This window comes from Zonotrichia albicollis, chromosome 1 (assembly GCF_047830755.1).
Source record: "Zonotrichia albicollis isolate bZonAlb1 chromosome 1, bZonAlb1.hap1, whole genome shotgun sequence".
Lineage (NCBI taxonomy): Eukaryota > Metazoa > Chordata > Aves > Passeriformes > Passerellidae > Zonotrichia > Zonotrichia albicollis.
Genome location: NC_133819.1, coordinates 118,781,451 through 118,802,407, shown reverse-complemented (window position 1 = coordinate 118,802,407; position 20,957 = coordinate 118,781,451). Strand labels below are relative to the sequence as shown.

The 20,957-nt window shown below is 37.8% G+C and overlaps 1 protein-coding gene across 3 annotated transcripts in view; it reads right to left on the bottom strand.

Moving 5' to 3' along the window:
• Window positions 1-2,128: 2,128 nt before the first annotated feature.
• The window catches only part of NKAIN3 (sodium/potassium transporting ATPase interacting 3), a 339,430-nt gene continuing 320,601 nt past the window's right edge, over window positions 2,129-20,957 (bottom strand). For 2 of the 3 annotated variants that reach the window (XM_005479334.4, XM_005479333.4), the window contains exon 6: window positions 2,129-4,403. Coding sequence is in view for 2 of the 3 variants with exons in the window: in XM_005479333.4 (XP_005479390.1) it covers window positions 4,390-4,403 (14 nt within the window). In the remaining variant the exon portion in view is untranslated. Of the gene's footprint in view, window positions 4,404-8,125; window positions 8,210-20,957 lie in introns of all 3 variants that reach the window. The other variant, XM_005479332.4, reaches the window with a different exon arrangement.

The window sequence follows — 20,957 nt, the reverse complement described above, 5'->3', positions numbered from 1 at the left end:
CCCATCTGACATGACCTCAGGATGCAACCCAGCCACTCTGCCTGTAAAAGTGCTATTGTGGCATGCAACAACATAACCCCATCACTGTGCTGGGCGCTAAGAAGGTTTCTGTCAAAACGCCCAGAATAGCAGGCAAGAGATGAACTGATTTGTGAAAAACATCCTGCTGATATCGAAGCTATAACATGGAAGGAACATTTTCCCAACCTGAAATTTTTTTGTCCAAAAGAGATGCCAGGTTGTAATTTGTTATAATTAAACCAGATGAGGCTGATACTGGAAGGAGGCAAGCCAATTAGTTTGGGATGTCAATTTTTGTTTTCCACTGTCAAAGTCTGTTAAAGGACCTTGATAGATTGCTGGGTTGGCCTTTTCAACCTGCTAATCCCCACATGAAAGACAGGCAGGCAGCTGGGTGCAGAGAGGCACGTTGCAGTCAGTGTTGAGAAAAAGGTTGCATCTGGCAACATTGGAGGTGATGGTGGGGTTGCAATGCCTGAGCTGTGGGAAACTGGAGGAAGAGATGAAACTCAGGATCCAAACATGGAGAAGACGGCTGCATGGCAGCTGTGAATGAAGAAAGCCTGCACTTTAAGTTGTTTGGGCTTAAATCTGCAATTTATTTGGTGCAGAACTACAGGTTTTTAGTGACCTAACTACGCGTTCTCAGGTTTTAAATAAGAAAATTTAGTATTGTCTCGTGCTAACCAGCAACCAGATACCCTAGCTTCAAATTCCAATTTATAATATACAGTAAATACCATTGTCCTAAACACAGAATCAAATAGGTTGGAACAGACCTCTGAGATCATTGAGTCCAAATGTGACCAAACACCTTCATGCGAACTAGCGCAAGGCATTGAGTGCCACATGCAGCCCTTCCTCAAACACTTCCATGGACGGTGACTCCACCACCTCCCTGGCCAGCCCATTCCAATGTCTTATCCCTCTTTCTGTAAGGGAATTATTCCTGATGTCCAGCCTAAACCTCCCCTGGTGCAGTTTAAGACTATATCCTCTCATCCCACCTCTAGCTGCCTAGAAGAAGAGGCTGAACCCCCTTGGCTACTGCCTCCTTTCAGGGAGTTATGGAGAGTCATAAGATCACCCCTGAGACTCCTTTTCTTCCACCTAAACAACCCCAGCTCCCTCGGATGCTCCTCAAAGACTTGTGCTCCAGACCTCTCACCAGCTTTGTTGCCCTTTCCTGGACAATGCCACCTGCACTTCTGAAAGCAGTTATTGGACAAAACCAGGCATCAATTCCCATGGGTTTAATTGAGAGAGCTCTATTGAATATTATCTATAATAGATAATATTGTATCTTATAACAATATAAATAATCTATAATATCATACCTTAGCACTAAAAAAACACCCTTCAGCCAATCCAAGCTGTAAAGTCTTTCATTTTAGACAGTTCCTTCAGATCAAAATTGAATTTCAAAAACCTTCAAATTTTATGTAAAAAAATCTCTATGGGTATGAAAGAGTCTAAACAATAATTCCACAAATTGTAATATAGAATCATGGTATGTCTGTCACTGCACCAGGCAAAAATCTGTTAATTTCTTGCTACAGTTTTTGTTTTCAGATCCTCAAGACATCAGCCACTCTTTTAAGAAACTGGTTCAGTTTCCTGGCTCAGTCCTTAGTGAACATGTAGTGCCACATTTCTGTAGTCTCATCCCCACTTTTACTGTCAGATAAAGTACTCTGGCAAATCTGATTCTCTAAAAAACTGGAATTAAACAGAAACTTGGGAAAAGAAAAAAAGTCTAAAAGTTTGAAGGACAGATCTTCAGCTGCCCTAAAGTGTAACCGTATGACTCATTAATGCCACCAGAACAGTTTGTAGCAACTGATAATCTCCAAGATTTTAAGATTGTCAGCAAATTCTATTTTGCAGTACAAACCTAGTCATTTCCTGAAATTGCATGGTTCAGTTAAGCTTAAGAAAACTATCCAAGTTTATTTAGAGAGTCAACATTTATTTCCTACATAGCTGGCTGATCTGGGACTCACCTAACACCTCACTGAGAGTATGTTTTGCAAAAATAAAGGAACTACTCAAGGCTTCCTACAAAAATGTTCATCAATATGTCCTACTATATTTCAGGACACAGCAATTAACAGTCAAATGCATTTATTATTCTCAAGATTTTTTACCCCAACATGTACAGGTTGATTGATATTATTTTGAGTGTCTTAGTTTAGAAAAGAATGACAATTTCCTTTGGCATTTCAGTCTGCATTTTGGCTGGTCCTAATGAAGACAAATTCTTCTCAGTCAGGATTGTTCTGTTTGTTAAGTGAGACAGATGGCACACTCACTGTATTGGTAATGATTCTGAGATTTTAAGTGTATTTGGAATGTACTGGCTTTGTTCCCTTGCTGAAAAGTGATAGATATTTCAAATAGAGGAGAACTCAGGTTCTGTCTTTGCAGAATTTTTGTGATAGTACTGAAGGACCTACAGAAAGACAGGTTTTAGACATATTCAGGCAAATCTGTAGAACATGGTCCAGCGGACATGCCTTGGCAGAAAATCAAACACACACTTACAAACCCCTGCCAGAATGTGTGTTGAGCCTGTGCCATCAATGGGGGTTTATAGCATTCATTCCTGTTCTTCCCATCTCGTCCTGAGGGCAGCACTGGGTTCAGCTGAAGGCTTTTACTTGAGGTATATCCAGCCCAAGGAACACTAAAGAAGGGTTTTTCTCCAGTTGCCATTTCTTGTTGACTTTGTCTTACTACTTTCATCATACTCAGTTTCAGGGAAAGTTAACCAAAGTTCAGCTTGTGTTTTCTCCAGAGTCGGTGAGGTCTTTAAGTTAACCAGCTGGAAAGCAGGGGGATGTACCACAAGACCCTTGTCACCTGAAAATAATAGACTCTACTTCTACTGTATTTATTAGCACCCCCAATAGCTTCATATTGGTAAATTACACTGATTTGAGGAGGGAAAGAATCAAGACATGCTCTCTTATAGCTCCCTCCTGCTCAGGGAGGAAAAATACACGATAGAAGAGAAGACTGAAAATTCAGGACCTTTAGATTCAGAATTTTGTTTAGATCAGATGAAGATTTCTTAGGGTATCTACGGAGGAATTTTGTGGGCATCTGTTCTGCCTCTGATGCTGAGGTAGAGAAATACACATCAGAAGGACCAGCCTTCTTGGCTGTCCCATCTATGAAATGTTTAAGTGAGAAAAGCACAAAACCACAAACAGACTCAAAACCCTCCCGATGTTTCTGCTCAATGTTGAGGCACACAGGCTCTGTAGAGAGACAAGACTCTCTGGGGCATAGAAATCTACACAGCACTTTATACTGTAATTAAGATGAAAGAAGAAAAGTGTTCTGTTAAAAAGACTGCCAGCTCTCCAGAGAAAATAGCTTTGTGTATCACTTTATGCTAGTGGTGACAGAATAGAAAACAAAATACCACAGTTACATACATGTTCTTTGTCTAGAAGTATTTACAAATAACTTTACAAATTTTTACAGGCATTTTTCACTTTTGCTTGTTTACTTTTAAATTAAGAGAAAATTAGTCCCCAGAGGCTTCTAAGGCTTCAGTTGGTGCCTTTTACTGTACATTCATGCTTGGCTTCTTCCTGGGAGAAGGGAGGAAAGGAGTTTTTAAAAATGTGCAAATCACAGACATCTAAACAGCCCTGGGTGTAAGGGTTCCTAGAGAAGGACATCCATTGAGCAGTCACTACTTCTCTTCAAATCAGAGACAGCTACTCGAGATGGGGCAAAAGAGATTAGGAAAGGAGGAGTCATAAATGAATTGTAATAATTAGGTGAGTACATTAGTGCTTGAACATCTGGGTAAGAAGAGTCATACATCAATCCCTGCTGCATTCAGCAGTTCAAAAATGCAACGAGCGGACATTGTGAATTCTAAAGACAGCACTGAAATGATCTCTTGATCACTGTTAGAGTTTGACTCCTGCTGCATATTTTGGAGTCAAAATTACTGTTTACTGACACAATCTTGACCAGGCACAGTATGATCCTCTCAGTCAAAAAATACTGAACTTTTGAGAAGGACGCACCCCCCTCCTAGTTTTCACAGGTTGTTTTGTTTTCATGCCTCAACACTAAACATTGTAAAAATACTGAAATTAAAAAAGAAAAAAATTTACAATTTACAAGTGTCCATATAAGTAAATTATTTAAAAATTCAAGATCATCTACAAGGATCTACGAAATAACAACGCTGATAATGACACTGAGCCTGTGGGAAGAACAATCCACATGCTGTGAGGAGCAGATGTGGTGGGTTTCTTCCTGAATGATGATTCACAAGGTTGGTCTTTTTTTCTAAAATCTGTTTCTTCAGCTACAGCAGCAGAAGTCTTGAGTCCATGTTCATTACTTACTTCGACCTAAAGAGAAGGATAAAAGAATTACTCACAAATGAAAATTTATTTTGTGTATCTTCTAATTTATAAGCTGCAAATTCATACAAGTTGAGAGGTTAGTAACAAATGAACAAGTGGATAAATCTCACGTGGTCCATAATTTCATCAGCTGTGAGACTCACCTATGTGATCAAGAGTGAATGGCTGGATACAAAGCAGTAGCTTTGTATTATGCATAGCACAAAAGCAAAAAAACATTTGGGAGAAGTCCCATAGCTGGTAAAGCATATCTGAAGGTCATACAATATACTATATTGATATACATTATATATGATATGTTATGTATATATGATACTATATATATATATATATATATATATACACACTATTCATTTTAGCATAATATATTTCAACAGCATGAGACACATATTTTCACCCAGTTACAGAATTCTGATGTGATCTGATCACAAACATGAGCATTTGAGCAGGACTCACGCTATTTATAGTCCTCACCACAGTGACACATCTGCTGAACCTATGTATTCTCACATGACTCCCTGTAACCATTTTCACTTGTGTAATCTTGGAAAATCTATGTTCGTCTTTCAGAGCAATTTATAGGTGGATGAAGTCTCAGGAGAAGATACAAACAGGACAGGATCACACAGATGCATCACAGAGTAGTGACCTCTCCACTGGCACTGTTTCTCATACAGTGGATCAACTCCACAAGGACAAATTAGTATTGTTCTTAAAAACAAATTAGTATTGTTCCTAAAAAGACTAGGGACATCCCTAACTGGAATTAGGGATTCAGTGTCTGACCAAATAGAGTTGCTCAAAGCTGTCGCAGTTTTATTTTATTTCATTATTATTACTACTATTACAATTATAATTAAATTTTTCATTACTATATTAGTACACATTGTTCTTATTACATAATGATTATGATATTACCTTATTAACATCTATTATAATATAATAATAATTATTATTATTAATAATAACCTCTAATGCAAGCCAAAATGTAGCTTCATGTTTTTTCCTGCTAGCCACCATGCTCCTCTTTTTTCCACACATCAGTACATGAGGAGTTTCTAAATATTACTGAGCAACCTGGCTCCTGATTCTGTGATTCCAACAGGCACAACAGTCTTCTCCATAGTCCATATGCTTTAGTCCCAAAGGACACAACACAATGATATTTTTTCTTCTCCCCCTGTTGTCTCCTGCCTTACACACACCTTAATTGAAACTGCATGGCTGAGGGCAAAGATCCTGCTTCTCCTTGTCCCAAAGCCAAATGGAGTTACAGGCAGAACAAACAGGCAAGCCATGATCATTCATGTTTGGATTAAAAATTGCTCCCCACAGGAACAAGTTCAAATTTAACTTCATCTCAGAGGTGAGAAGGAAAACTAATCTTAGTCTTGCTAATCATTAATAATTATGGTAGCACTAAGCAGACATTATGCTGAATGTGAGCACTTGATAAAAGCAGACTGTCCTCTGCATAGCTTGGATGAGACCACACAGCCTTGTATTTTCAGTGGGCTGTGTTTAGTTAATTTTTGAATGAAATAAGGGAAATAAAAGGGATGAGAAAAATGGAAATATAGCCAAGCTTTCATCTATAAAGTAACACTTATAAAGGCTTCTCATGTATTTTTACAAGCATTATTCATGTGAATTTCTAAGAGAATTCTAACTCTCAGAAATGGAGTTTTGCACAGCCTAGACACCAGAAGTCATTTTTTAGAGATACTAAGAATTTTCAGACTGTATATAACTGATACATACAGCAATTAACTTATCAAAAGAAGTCAAGAAGGCTAACATGCTGCAGAGAAATAAGCATCTGCAAAGTTCTGGCACAATCCACTGACCAAATTATTTCCAGCAATTTGGCTTTTAACTCAGACTTTGATCAGTGACATAATTTCCCTCCCAGCTTAGATAAAGGTCCTCTATATCTTTCAGTACATACAACCAAAACATCAATAAAAAAGGAAACCCACTATAATTTCTGTCCCACTTTTATACTTCTTGAAGCAATAAAGAGGCCAGAGAGGCCCTCCCAGCAGTACAAGGATGCACATTCATAGGAAGTGGAAAGATAACTCTCATTCTCCAGTATTGTAAGATCACCAACAACCTCCAAATCCCTTGAGCTACTCATTGAAAATCTCTTATCAAGAACAAATTATCAGATGCTGTGACTTTTCTACTGGAAAACAAGTGAATATGTTTTACAGAAATGTATTTGTAGCTTTTTCATGAATGTGTCTTTTATTTTCTTCATTAATTATAGTAGGTTTGCTAAGAAAGTATTAAACATTTATGCACTTGATGTTTAAAGGTGAATGCAGGTTTAGAGATTAAAATCTTTTATGCTGCAGGTGTGGCTTTCTTGCTCCTGAATATCAATTTAACTTTGTAGTGTAGCAGCTTATTCAGAAGGTTCAAACCCCCATTTTGCAGTCATCTTTCTCATAGAAAATGCAGCAAAATAAACATTTAATGAAATCTTACTAAAGAAATGTAGACTTCAACGTAGAGTAGAATGTACTTAGTCAAAAGTCAGAAGGTTCACAATTTTGTTTAGTTCTCTTAATGTGTAATTTGCTCCTGTTCTAGTACACACCATAAATTTGGGCCTTCATATTCTATAATGTTTAGATAAATTTTTAGTAAAAATTTGTCTCTGCTTATTTCTACAAATTGAAAGCTGCATCATGAATAAAATATATTATAAAACCCTGCAAAAATTAATAAAGTCACAAAGTTCAGGTGTCAAGTTCCAACCCCAGACATTTTTTTAGCAATTGTCCATTTTAAATTAAAACTCCTAGCACATGCACAAATGCATGCAGCAGGAAAAACCTTCAACCCATTCTAATTCTGTTAACTGATAAGTAAAATAGAGCCATTAAATCAGTTTCAGTCAATTAGCTGTGTGTGCATTTCATGCTGCATTTAAGAAGCATGAAAGGCCCAAAGGTGAATTTAAAGACAGAGAGCAACATCACTACTTCCAGCCATAAAAAAATTCCAAATTAACAACTTCTGGTTTACGAATTATACTTTTAAAAGCTGTATACTGAGGTTATATGAGCTTCTGGCAAAATACAGATAGCAGTAATGTCACCCCATATCCTATTTTTTTTCCAGATAAAAAGAATAGATATGCATTTGACCTTATTCATTGGATAGCAAAGCAGGAAGAGTCTATGAAAATGATTTTTATGGTTCAAGCAAATAAGTGATGACAAAGAGACAATTAACTTCCAATGAAATTCTACACATAGATTTTAAGCTGACAAGTGGTTTTTCAGCAAAACTTTTTCTTTCAGTAGCTGGACAAATGTAAAAACTATTGCCTTTCTATAAATGGGTTAATCTCATTAAGGTTTCTGCAGCCGCAGAATCTCTAAACCAGCTCTTTTCTTGCTGAAAATTCAGCAAGGAGGCAATTCCATCCTTCAGTGAGAGCCTCTCCTTGCGTTAAGATGAGGCACGGCGTGGCAGACATGGTGATATCTCCTAATCCTCGTTTTAGCAGATACGCCATCAATGACAAAGTGTCCTTACTCCAATGTGTTATGTGGATTAATTTTTAATTAAGTTCTAATTAAAATGTAATTAAATTATCAGTAATCTGATGCCCAAATTATTTCAGGAGAAGGTTAGCTTTCAGTTCAGTTCAGTTAGAAGGATGAATGTGGTCCGTGGGACCAGAACCTTACCTACAGGCTTTACAGGCTTTAACTCAACATGTTCCTGGGGGGGCTGTCGGTAGGAGTATGTGTCAAGTCCGCCTATGAAATCAACTGAAAATACAACAGTTCCAGAAATGAACAAATGGAAATGAAAATATGTCAACTGAAAAAAAAAGGGGACAAATTACATTAAAAAAAAAAAAAAAAAAGTTCATGCACATGTTTGCATACAAGAAACAAAGAGAAACAAAGCAAGTAGAAAAAGATGCTGTGGAAACTGCTTACAGAAGGTTCCATGCTCTGTCTTCCTTGGGGTCTGTTTAGCCCCATGCCTGGAAAGACAGGCAGCAGTTGGATGGGCAAACATACACACTCCTGCCAGTGTGTGTGCAAAAGGAGCACTCATGGATGGGCAGAGAATGTAAAGAGAAACCACTGTGGGGTAAAATAGCTGATTCTCTTTAGGGAAATATCAGTGTGTGTGTATATATATATATATATATATATATATATAATTTAATAATTCTCCTCAAACTCCTTTATAAGTGTTTAGAAATTTAGGCAATGGAAACAGCTTAGCCTGTGAACCTAATTTCACCTAAGCTCTTCAGGCTCAATGGACTTGTAGAAAAGCACAAATAAAAACCAAAGGCACGAGAGCTGAGTTAAGAGCAAACAAGTGATCACTAAATACGAAAAAGTAGCAGCATCTTCTCTGGATAAACTTGTGGGGTCAGGACACCTTTTCAGAATCCTTCTACTTTCTGTGTCAGAAATAATGTGCTCTTGAGAAGTTTTTACTCCCTTCTACAGTGATAATGATTTTAAAAAAAGACATTTTAGTCTGAGGCTTGTATTTTGTTATTTTGGTAAGATTTTAAGCAGCTCCAATAGGCAACATTTCATTCTATCCTAGAATCTTAAAAGCAGGTTTGTGAAAAAAACTATTCTATTGATTTCAAAGGGCCTTTTGCAGACATGTCCAGAGCTGACAAATCCACAGTACAGCAGGATTCTTTGGTTGCATGGAAAGCAACCTCCTTCACTTGTTATACATATGCACATAGATGAAGTCCTGAGCAGAATTTTGATACTCATTATGCTAATTGCTGAATGAGCAATGAATGACAAAGCAGTCCTTTCCCAGTCAACGTGTGCACTAGGTAAACCAACAAAGTGCTTATGCAGGGTGAGGAAAATGAAGCTTAGAGATTGACAGACTAATGACATACCCACTGAAATTTGTGGAAATGCTTCTGTTGATTTCAGTTTGCTTCTCCTCCTGAGTTCAGAAATGGCTGAAAACAGAACTTAATCATACTGAACTGAACTTCAATCATACAGCATTACTGCTTCCCCAAGACTGTTCTCTTAAAACTGTCTGAGCAGGACATAATGTGCTGAAGAGTTTGCCCAACCCCAGTGCCTGCCCCAGCCTATCTGCACCTCCTCTTTCTACTGTATTTCTTCCATGTCACAGCTGTCCTTCAGAATGTTATCACTATATGCTGTAACAAGCATAAAAATTTACTTCAGCACTAGTGGGCTCAAATCCTTACAGAGGAAATAGCTGCAGATGAACTGTTGTAAATGTTGATTTTTAAACCATGGAACCATAGAATGGTTTGGGTTGGAAAAGACCTTAAAGATCATCTAGTTCCAGCCCCTCTGCCACAGACAGGGGCACCTTCCACTAGAGCAGGCTACTCATCCAACCTGGGCTCGAACACTTCCAGGGACGAGGCATCCAACTTCTCCGGGCAATCTGCTTCAGTGTCTCCTCAGTTTCACAATAAAGAATTTCTTCTTAAGATCTACTCTAAACCTACTCTCAGTTTGAAGCCATTCCTCCTCATCCTGTCAGTACATGCTCTTGTCAAAAGTCCCTCTCCATCTTTCCTTTAGGTTCCCTCCAGGTACTAGAAGGCCACAGTTAGGTCACCCTGAAGCCTTCTCTTCTCCTGGTTGGAAAATCCCAATTCTCTCAGCCTTTCCTTATAGGAGAGGTGCTCCATCCCTCTAATATACTTGGTGTCCCTCCTCTGGACATGCTTTAACAGATCAATCTCCTTCATGTGCTGGGAACCTCAGAGCAAAATGTTAGATGTCTAACACATTAGACATTTACTAAATAATTTTTAGAAGAAATCATGTCCTCAGTGTGTTTTTTTTTTGGTTTCATTGTGGGTTTTTTTTGCCTTTTTTTTTTTTTTTAATTGAGCACACGTTAACCCAAGGAGCAAAAAGAATGTTTTTGAAGCAATTAACCACTTCAGAACCTCACATCATTTGTCTCAGCAATCACAAGCATTATCTGCGATCGTAAGCAGGGAGGGAATTTAAAGTAACTAGCCTTTCTACCAACAAATCTTTTTGAGCAAGAAATGAAGTATTAATGATTGACAACATAGATGTGTCTTTGTTCTGACAAGGAGAATACATTTAATAGCACCATCCAGCAATTGTTGAGATGAGCTGCTCAAGCCTGTTTAGCTGAGGCTTTCTATTTTGCAATCCAAGATATCTTATGCAGTATTAAAGCTGAAGTTCACCTTAAAATTTATGTGAAGCTCATTCTCAAGGCAAGAAGCTGTTCCATCGCACAAGGCAATGGAATGTGCCATTTTTCATTATGCACTCTATTTTATGGCTTATAGCTTTTTAATATGAAGATTCATCATCAATTATTTGAATTATAAGTTACTTCTAGTTTTAAAAATTAATTTTGATTTTACCTGGTATTTTCATCCCTTATAATTAGTAGTCTTCCTGGACTAAGACCACAAGTGGCCATTAAACATAGAAAATTTAATTTTTATTTTCATTGGAGGCACAGACATTATTACGTACATTTCAGTGTAAGCAGGCATCAAACATCTTAAAACTTTACATTGAATGAACTTTTGGATGCATACAAACCTCTGTTTAATTGGCCAACAGTAAATAACAGCAACATTTATGTAGAGGAAAACGTTGGTTTAGGGATGGTATAAAATAATTGGTTTTGTTTATTTCTGCCTGGTTAATGGATTATGGATAATTTCTGCCATAGATTCACAGGACTACATTAAATAGCTTCAGAAAGTTGCATAAGCCTGGAAGAAAGTTCAATTAAAAAAACATGTTCTATACAGTTCTAGAGTAACTATGCTTTAAATTAGAAAAAAAAAAAAACAAAAACCCCAAACCAAACTAACAACCACAACTTGTCAGCAGTAGGGTTATTCAGTCACTAAATAACAAACACCCCATGCAGTCCAGTCATTAACTACAGTCATACAGAGAGAAACTTAAAATCCCAGGGAGAGGATTTTTTAGCATCCCACAGATAATAGCAGGTTACAGCAGAAGCTGGTTATTTTATCTGCAGCTGGCTGCAAAACATGATCCCTATGCCCAGGGAATTGCTCTCTCCTTGTGTCACCTCAGTTTTGTGGTCATGCTGGATGCTTAATGGCCAGTGTGAAATGTTCCTCTAGAGTTCACTACCTGCTGTGCTTGGAAGTGCAAATCTGTGCTGGCTGTCCACCGCAGGCAGTCCATTAAAGTGATGTTCATTCATTCAGGGGCCATACCAGAGCCACGGCTGTCATAATCTGCCTGAGTGAGAAAAGGGCAGGATGCTGCTGGCTGAAGAAAGTGTATCCACTGTCATCAGTAATTTTGAGGGTTATTCTTTTCTAGACAGATGACATTTCGGGTTGCCATACTACTATTTATCCAGTGCATTCACCCATATGCAAGTTAAAATTTGCTTTCCTTTGAAGTTAGTGTAAAAGAATCAGAGCTCAGAAAAAACAATCCTTTCTCCTTTTCCACCCTCTCATCTGGAATTCAGCTTCTCTGGCAATATCCCATTGACCTGCTGGCAGGCCCTGTGCATACAGCTGCCAGAGCTTGTCAGCTCATTGGTATATTACTAATTTCTTATTTCAAAGTTGGAAAATTCTAAGCATTTAGAGGTGCAGGGTATGAACCGAGAAGCAATATGGCAATAGCACAGTTCTTAGGAAATCCTGCAGACTTTTAGCCTGGAACACCTTATATTCTATTCATGCTTGCTTCCCCATTTTATAAATGGGAGTAAGTCCCAAAGCTGATGGCTTGAATGGTTGGCACCTTCAGCTGTTCCCTTTCCAAGAGAGAGGCAGGCAAGGCTAGCAGGTGTTCAAACTTGTATTTTTATGGCAAGAAGATTTTCTTAACCTCTGGGGTTCCAAATACTATTTTGAACAGAAGTATTTTCCTTGTACTGAGATTTTTTTCCTGAATGACAACATATCGATGCAATTACATTCTTTAAGAAAAGACATGCAACTGAGGAGGGTGTAACTAGCAGAAAAAGGAACAAAAATCAATTAGGAACAGGAAGCAAAACTAGGGGATTGATGATAAGTCAGTGCTACATGCACGAAATCCAAACTTTGGACTTTCCAATGTTTGCACTGGTAGCTTACATAAACTTTCCATATGAGCATATTTTATTCTGAAAAAAACTGCTTTTTCAATTGCCTTTCCTCCTCAAGAGATCCACTGCCCTTACACCCTTCACTGCACAAGCCAGACTGACCCAGCTATGTGTCTGGAGCCATTATTACCCATTTTCCCCTCTTCATACTAAGCCTGAGCACCCAAGTCTCAAGCCGTGTAGCAGCAGAATCACAGATTCCATTGCAGGATCACAGGAATAGCTTCTCACTTATGTAGAGGACTAAAGGAGGGAAAATGTGTGCAGGACAATTAAGAAAGTGAGAAGAAGAGACATCAGTAATCCTTTGTGGCACTCTGCTTGCTCCTCTGTCTCTATAAAGTACTGGCAGATGGTAATCAGGTTAAAACAGGACAAAGTGGTAGAAAATTACTGAGACAACCTTTTACTTAAGTTTTATTACTGGAAGCTGGAAGGGGAATATTTCAATGTTCCACAGTAATTATTGAGATATTTGCACCAGATTTTCTTAGTCTCCACCAGTGGGATAGATCATAACTTTAAAAACTGCTCTACCTTGTAACATGTAAGTACCACACTTCTCTGCAGGGCTGCACTGAAAGAAGGATCCTCTCAGAAGCTGCTTTAGAAAGGGCACTGGCATGGAAATTTTATCTATGGTCTTTGCTACTGATGTGACATCCAAGATATCAATATAATTTATTCTCTAGGGATATGACTGCCCAGTAAGACAAAGGAAGTATGAAGAAGATCCACAATGTTAGGAAGTGAAAATTGCTCAAACCTTCTTAACCCAGACTTCCCCAGTCATTCCAAATCTGAAAGTATCTTCCAAAAATTTTCTCTGTGCCATGCTTTTGAAAGCTATTTACAGCCATACCATCACTGAAACTAAGTGGAAGGCTACCTGATAATAGTGTTTTACTGGTTTTTCCCCCCTAAATGTAAGTATTTTTTAGTCACTTTCATGTCATTAAGAACTCCTGGCCACTACTTGGTAAAAGCCCCCAGAAAAGTATGGTTATCACACATAAGGCATACAGAAAAATATTTACTATCAAGTAATATTTACTAAAAGTTTATTATCACTAATTCAGTATCAAAAAAATAATATATATATATAGTACACTGCAGGTATGTAAAAATTGTTTCCTTTAGGCTTTAGAAAACTTTCATTTTTCCTGACATGGTGCTATGTACCAACCCACATTCAAAGTTGAAGTTGATGAGATTTTCCATTCTGCTTTAAAATGTTATACTGTACTCCCTCTAAATACTTATCAGCTTGGACATCAACCATCCCGTACATCTCAGCATAGCTGGCTGTGACTTAGGTTATGTTTCAGCAGTGCAATTCAAACTAAGTATGTCTGATGATACATTTTCTCCCTTTATAAGTCTCTATTTTTCTGTTCCTCATTTTAATGAAAATGCGAAAATCCCTGAGAGAATAGTAATATATGGAAGCTGTATTTAAAAACATTTCAAACAGATAAAGCTGTGGTTTTTTTTCCTGAGGCTTGTATTCAAAGGTGCTATTGCTAGTTCTAGTCTGAGATTTCAAATACAATGAAGAGTAGCTTTCTTTCTGCATATGACCAAAGTGTAAACAATTCTAATTAAAACTTCCAAAATAATTTTTAATACAGTGAGAAAATTAGAGATGTAAAATTGATAAAAATTAGTCTTCACTAATTAATTGTTTTCCCCTTTCTGGTACCCTTTCTGATCTATTCAATGTACAAATTAAACCTGCAAAGGAAAAATAAAATGCATAAAAGACATTAAATGCCCAGAAACTACATCTATCAATTATATTCACACAATACTGGGAGAGAAACAAGCCACTGAGTTCTATCCACTAATCCATCCAATCTATCCTCTGAAATGGCAACTCAAATATTCCCAAGACTACTGAACAGGAGGCTGTTACATCTTCAGTCACACCTCCAGACACGTGATCTTCACAATAAATGTGTCCCAGTTGACTTCAAAAGAGACACAACTCTGAATCTGCTTTTTGAAGTTGTGCTTTGATCTTTTTTTGGTATTTCAATTCAGGAAAACCATGCTATGTATTAGTGCGCCTTTATATTATTGCTGAGTTTGAAGCCATAAACTACAGCGTTCTTTCAAACATGTTCAGTGCATATCTCAGACTGACTGGAATTGATCTATTCCACTTACAGTTCATTGCTAGGTTGCAGGTTAGTTGTTTTGTTCTTTCAAGTTGTTAGTTTGGTTTTTTTTCCTACCAGTTTAGTCCCACAGGGCTCTCTTCCTGACCTGTCTTTCTTTGTATCCACAGAATTTCTTTTGGGTTCAGTTATTTGTCAGTATGATCCAATTATTTATTTTTGAGTCAGCACTGAAATATTTATACCTGCTTCATTATTATACATCCAAGAATACCACAGCTGCTTTTTCTAACCTTAACTACAAGCCACTGATATTTTAGTGTGAGAAATGAATGTTCCCTATTTTTAAAATTAATGCTGAACCTGTTCAACCCTAATGAATAATTAAAGATAAAATTCCTAGAGAAAAGTATTTGCAAGATCAAATACATGACATACTAGAACACGTGACATTTGGAGGAAAGGACTTCTATGTACTGAAGAAAGTTCACATCATCCATTCACAACAGAACATTAATTTTATTTTTAAAAAGTAGGTTACAGGACTGGAGGGATTCTTCATATCACTGAGTGATTCTGGGTTTTCCCAGCTTCTCAACTTCCTAGGGATGAAAGGCTGCTTCTGAAACTTGCTACTATCACCCTCTATGACATGATATTTGCTTCATATGCTTGTATCTTTACTTGTCTCATAAAAAGTGAGCCAAGGACCTTCAGGAGAGTGTCAGTGCTCAAGGCACAGCACAGGGTGTAAGGCAGAGAGGGAAGGAGGTGCCAACCTGCTCCTCAAGCAGAGACTGCAGTGGGAGCAGCAAACCAGGCAGCCTTAAGAGAAGATGGAAAGAACCTGGCAGGCCAAGGAGAACACCTGCAAATCAAGAAGCCAGAGACTTGGCTGGGACTCAAATGGTCCTCCAACTACACAGACATAGAAAACAATGAAGGAAACGCTATAAGCCTTTCATTTCTGGCCTGTATGATGCAGTAACTTTGAGTTTTTCCATTTTTAAAGCATGCTAGTTTATAATGCAATTAATTCTGCCTTTTATGAGTTTTGTGTTGTGGTATTCTCTGGAAGTTTTCTACAAAGGGAATCATGCACATCCACTTCAAAGGCCTGGCTGACTAAAGCTCTGTCACATTGAGCCCATGTTGCAATTTTTCTTTCCTTTATAACTCTTTTTTATTTGCTTTAAAATCTGCTTAACATGCCTGCCAGTTAATGGCAGTCTTTTGCTGCCAGTCAGGGAAGTCTCCTTCTTCCCTGTCCCTTCCTTTATTAGTAGCTGCCTTTGCTGGGATCCAGGTACAGAGCTACCATCTTTACTTCAAGACTTGATATCTTGACCTGGCTACAGATGCTAAAACTTGTACTTCCAGTAGCCTGAGAGGTCAGCTGTCAGCTTTTTCAAGAGTACTGATCTGATGCTGTTTTGCACTTTATGAGATCAAACCCATTAACACTATTTAACATTTTTTTTCCATTTCAGATAAGGCCATTTCCATTTCCTCATCTTCCTATTCATTTATCATCCTGCCTTTGCCCTCATGACTACTGTTGTAATAAAACAGCCATGACTCCATTTTATTCATGCAGGAAAACCCCCATTTTTATTGTATAGGTAATATTTTATAGAATTACCAGAGGGCATTGTGTCAGATCTTATTGATCTTATTGGTTGACAATACATTCACACTTAGTTCATTGGTCAGTACTGGCATTTTGTGTATCTATCAAACTTCTGTATTTTTAATTACTTTACATATTTTCTCTACTGATTCTCATGAGACACAGCTTATTGTTAATACAGGTGCACTTATTTTTCACCCTAGGAATAGATTGTTTTGTTAATGAACTCTCATTCCCAAGGCTGTTTTCACATGGGAACTTGCAAACTATTCAGTTGCACTTAGAAATGACAGGCCAGCTATTAATTTCGCAGACCAAGGCCCAGTTTTATGAGGCCTTTCTTTTATAATTTCTCTACCTGTCTGTGACAGACAATGAGTGACATTCTGCGTAGAAATCCTGCTTCACCACCTGACCTTTGCTCCTCTGGGTTTGTATGCATTCCCCACCCTGCATCTACACTGCGCTCACAGCTACACCTCCCTTAGGGGTGATCTGCTTCAATCCTTGAGGTGGCAGAACCCAAATTTTCTACCACAAACCTCCCAGGGTTTTAATGTCTTTAGATCCAAACTACCTTTTTCCTCTCTGCCAAGCAGGCAATGTTTCCTGCAGCACTGATGGAGCCCTCCTCTCACCCCTGCAGAAGCCTGTGGTCCTACTGTGCCTTCTCTGCATGAAAGTCTACAGATTGCAAATGGAAGTTGATAAATCCCTTCAGCGATCTCCAGATTCTCAATATCTTCCTTTTAATTTTTTTATCTCTATGAATGAGTAAAAATCAACAAGCTCTAGTCTTCTGTTTCTTCTTGCTTTTAGTTTTTCAAAATGAGGAAGCCAGCCAAATAATCTTTTGTTTATCCAGTATCGTGTGAACCTTTACCAGCCCCTATAAATGCACTATCAAGTTCTTCTGTGGTGCCCTCATTCCACCCCAGAATGTATGGCCATCGAGCATTTTACAGCCACTGTGGATATATCTGCTAAGTTTACTACTTAATCACATCCAAGGGCATCCATGAGTACCCATTTGTCTCTGTCAGTCTTTCTCTGCAAATGAGGAAGTCTATTGCTCCTCACATTTTTATTGCTTTTTTTCCTGCTCTATCTTCACATTCAAGTCAACTTTCTCATCTCTTAATATTGTTTTTAGTATTATCATCTCTGTCGCCAACTCAAATTAGCTCCTTAACACCCCAAAACAGAAAATTACTCCTTTTTCAGCTTTGAAAATGGAGCTGAGAAGGTAGAGTACCATAAAATGGGAGCTTACAATAACCAGTGGTCTTCTCATATATGATGGAGGGAAAAAAGAAATATCACATGTGTTAGCAAACATGATGGCTAGGGAAATGGTTTTCTCATTGTTAGAAAGTGGCATCATTTCATATTAGGGGAAAGATGAATGTCTGCAGTAGAGTCTGTAACAGGATTAACACTCACTTTGAAGCCACCAGTGAATCAATCTGCCAATGAAAAAGAAAGATAATGCAATACTGCCCTCAATCATAAAAAAAACTCTCCCTGAAGAAAGATAAAGTAAAAATACACTTCTCAGAAAACCTTGTAACTTTAAAATTTCAGTCCTCCAAAACAACAGATTTTCATTATTAAGGAGGAAAGGAGAATGAGTAGAAATCAATGTCAAGGAATAAGAGCCATCATATAAATGGTGAGAGTCACATGCCACAATTTTGCTGTATCTAGTCTGTGATATTGAGAAAAACACAGATGAACTGAGATTAAATTTCTGCTAGCAAAATCAACCGCATATTTACTGATTCAAGGCAAAAGAATGTCAAATGAAGTTTGAAGTGAGTCCAGCTATGACCCAAATCACAGAGCACTGGTGAGAGAAAGACTTGTTATGATACAGAGTTAATAAAGCCCATCAGCAATACAGACTAAATGCAATAAATATAATGTAACCTTTTTGAAAAACAGCTTTTCTAGGCGCAGGCAATATATTTTATTTGACCAACTGGCCCAGCTGGAAAACCATAACAGCTATATCTCCTGATTTATTAAGACAACACCTCTTGCTCTAAATCTTGCTTATTTTATATACTGAAACCATTAAGGCTGTTGAAATACCACAACTGGAAAATCTAAAAAGCACAACATATAGACAACAAGTCAAAGTTTAAAACAGGAGGAATTCAAAAATGTTGAAGTTGTGATGACATCAGAAACACGGTAAAGAGAACGAAAGAAGAGGTAAGAATTTCACAGGATAAAGGAAAGTGTTTACCATCTAAAGCAATCACGTAAATTATTTTCAATATTTTGACCACAAATTATTCTGAGTTGGAAGGCACCCACAAGAATCATTGGGTCCAGCTCTTATGTGAATGGCCCATACAGGGATCAAACCTGCAACCTTGGTGTTAATTAGCACCATGCTCTAACTGAACTAATAATTTCTCCTTTCTCTTGCCTTTTGACTGTGGTCCTTCTAAGAAATTCTTGTGATACTTTATTTTCAAGGGTATTTCTCTTGCTTTGAACTTGTCAGTAATCGTTGTTTATCCCTTTCTCTTCCAAACAAAACTGACAATTTTTCTTGGTGGAAAATGCTGCTTGCCTTTAGATTTATGAGATTCAGACCTGAGATTTTCAAAGATGTATAAAGTGGTGGATAGTTAATTCTTATTCAACTTTTTTCAATTTTTGCCACATTTTGAGAAAGTATCCATTACCAAAAAAAATTATCTTCAAAATTTACCTGACTATGACCTGAAATTCATGGCTTGGTTCAATGTACTTCACTGACTGCTGGTTAGCTACCTCTTTTTAAATTTATAATACCCCCTTTTCTAGATAGCTTGAATATCCTCTAAGGCTACAATGTATGATTACATAAATTGGAACGCATTAGCAAAAAAGGGACCCACATTGTATGATTTTTGTCATGGGTACTCCCTTAAAACAAGAAACTAGCAACTCTGGTTTTTCTACTGCTGTATTTCAAAGCTTAGTGCTACTAGAATTGTGAACAAACCTTATCTTCGGGAAAAATCTGTGGCAGTCTCTCAGCTCAGGTGGTCTGCATGGATCTGTTTTACTTTTGAGGCTATTATCTGTAAAGAAGAAGGGAGGACTTTTTTCTGAGAAGAAGCCTCACTATCTCTCTTGCAGGCCAGGAATGAGCATAAAGAAAAGGCACTGAGAACTCTGACCACTTATATTAGTGTTCAGGAACAAATAATCACAAAATGATTATACGCAGGTGCTTTTATTAAAGAGCTCTGAGTGTCAGGGGACACAGACCCAAATCCGATGCTGACATGGTTTCAAGCTGAACATGTTTTATATTCTATTGTTATATAACTTACATATTAATTATTAAACTTACGTAGTTCTATTGTATACACTGATTTAATCCAAGCATGGATTACTTGTGATCCCCCTCAAACCGCTAATATGGTTTCTCATGATTGTTCTTATGACTAAACAATAATTACATCTAATTACTAAATAATCATCACAACAAACAATCATATCATTTATCATCTGCTGATTACACAGGTGCAGTTTCACATGATCTAGCAAACACAAGGCCTAACATTTCCCAGGGCCCACCCTTAACCTTTCCCAGGGTTTACTAAGCCTAACTTTCTTTCTAACCCCCCAAATTTTCTATGATTTTAAAATCTTTTACTATCACTAAAACTGCTAATTCATCTGCAAGTCTGTTGGGTCTGTCAAAGAGGTTGAGCTACACATCATATCAGGGAAGCTGTGGGTACAGTTGTCTCAATGAAGAGCTGTCCTAACTGTTCATTGCTCACTGAATTCCCAGATTCCTTATCAGTGTATAATGACAGTTTACAGCCCAGTGTAGAGCCTGACTAATCCTGTGACCCCCGTGGCTCAGCACACCCTTTTGTTACAGGGGCACATCATTTGCTCCAGGCTGACGCTTCCCACGCCAAGGCCGCAGATATTCCCAGACAAAGCTCTTAGACATGATTTGCTGACTGGGAAATTACCACTCAGGCAGCACTAACAAGGAAATAGATGTTGCTAAAGCTGAGACCCAAAAATTAGGATAACCTATCTGCATGACAGTTAAGATTTAGAGGAGATGGTATTTGCACAGAAGTGCAGGAGTCTGAAAAGTTTCTTTTTAAGCTCCACAAACTAAGACACAAGGCTGCTGCCATTCGGAAATGAAGAAGAAAGAGGATTGCTTCTGGAAGTGGAAAATGGATTTGTAAAGAGGTTTCATTTTAATGGAGCAGCTGGATGAAAGGTACAGACAGGAATGGGCACCACTTAGGCTTGTGTGTGATGTTGAGTGGAAAGCTCAAGAGAGCAGCGCTGGATGCTGGAGTAAGATTGATTTAACAATAGATGCAATTTAAGTGAAAAGGCTAAGGTGCTGGCAACTGGGGGTTGGAATAGCATCCATTTAAAGACAGATTTAATTTCAACAGAAAGGCCAAGGAGGTGGAAGGTGGAGATTAAAACAAAATCAATATTAAGTTAGGTTGGTAGAAACTAGAATCAAATGAGCCAGTTAAAAAAAAAGAAAGGCATACTGAATATTTGGAAGGAAGGAAGCAATGCATGGATTCTAAGAACTATTGAGGACTTCTCATTAAATGATATAACCCCTAAAATCAGAATTATTATTCC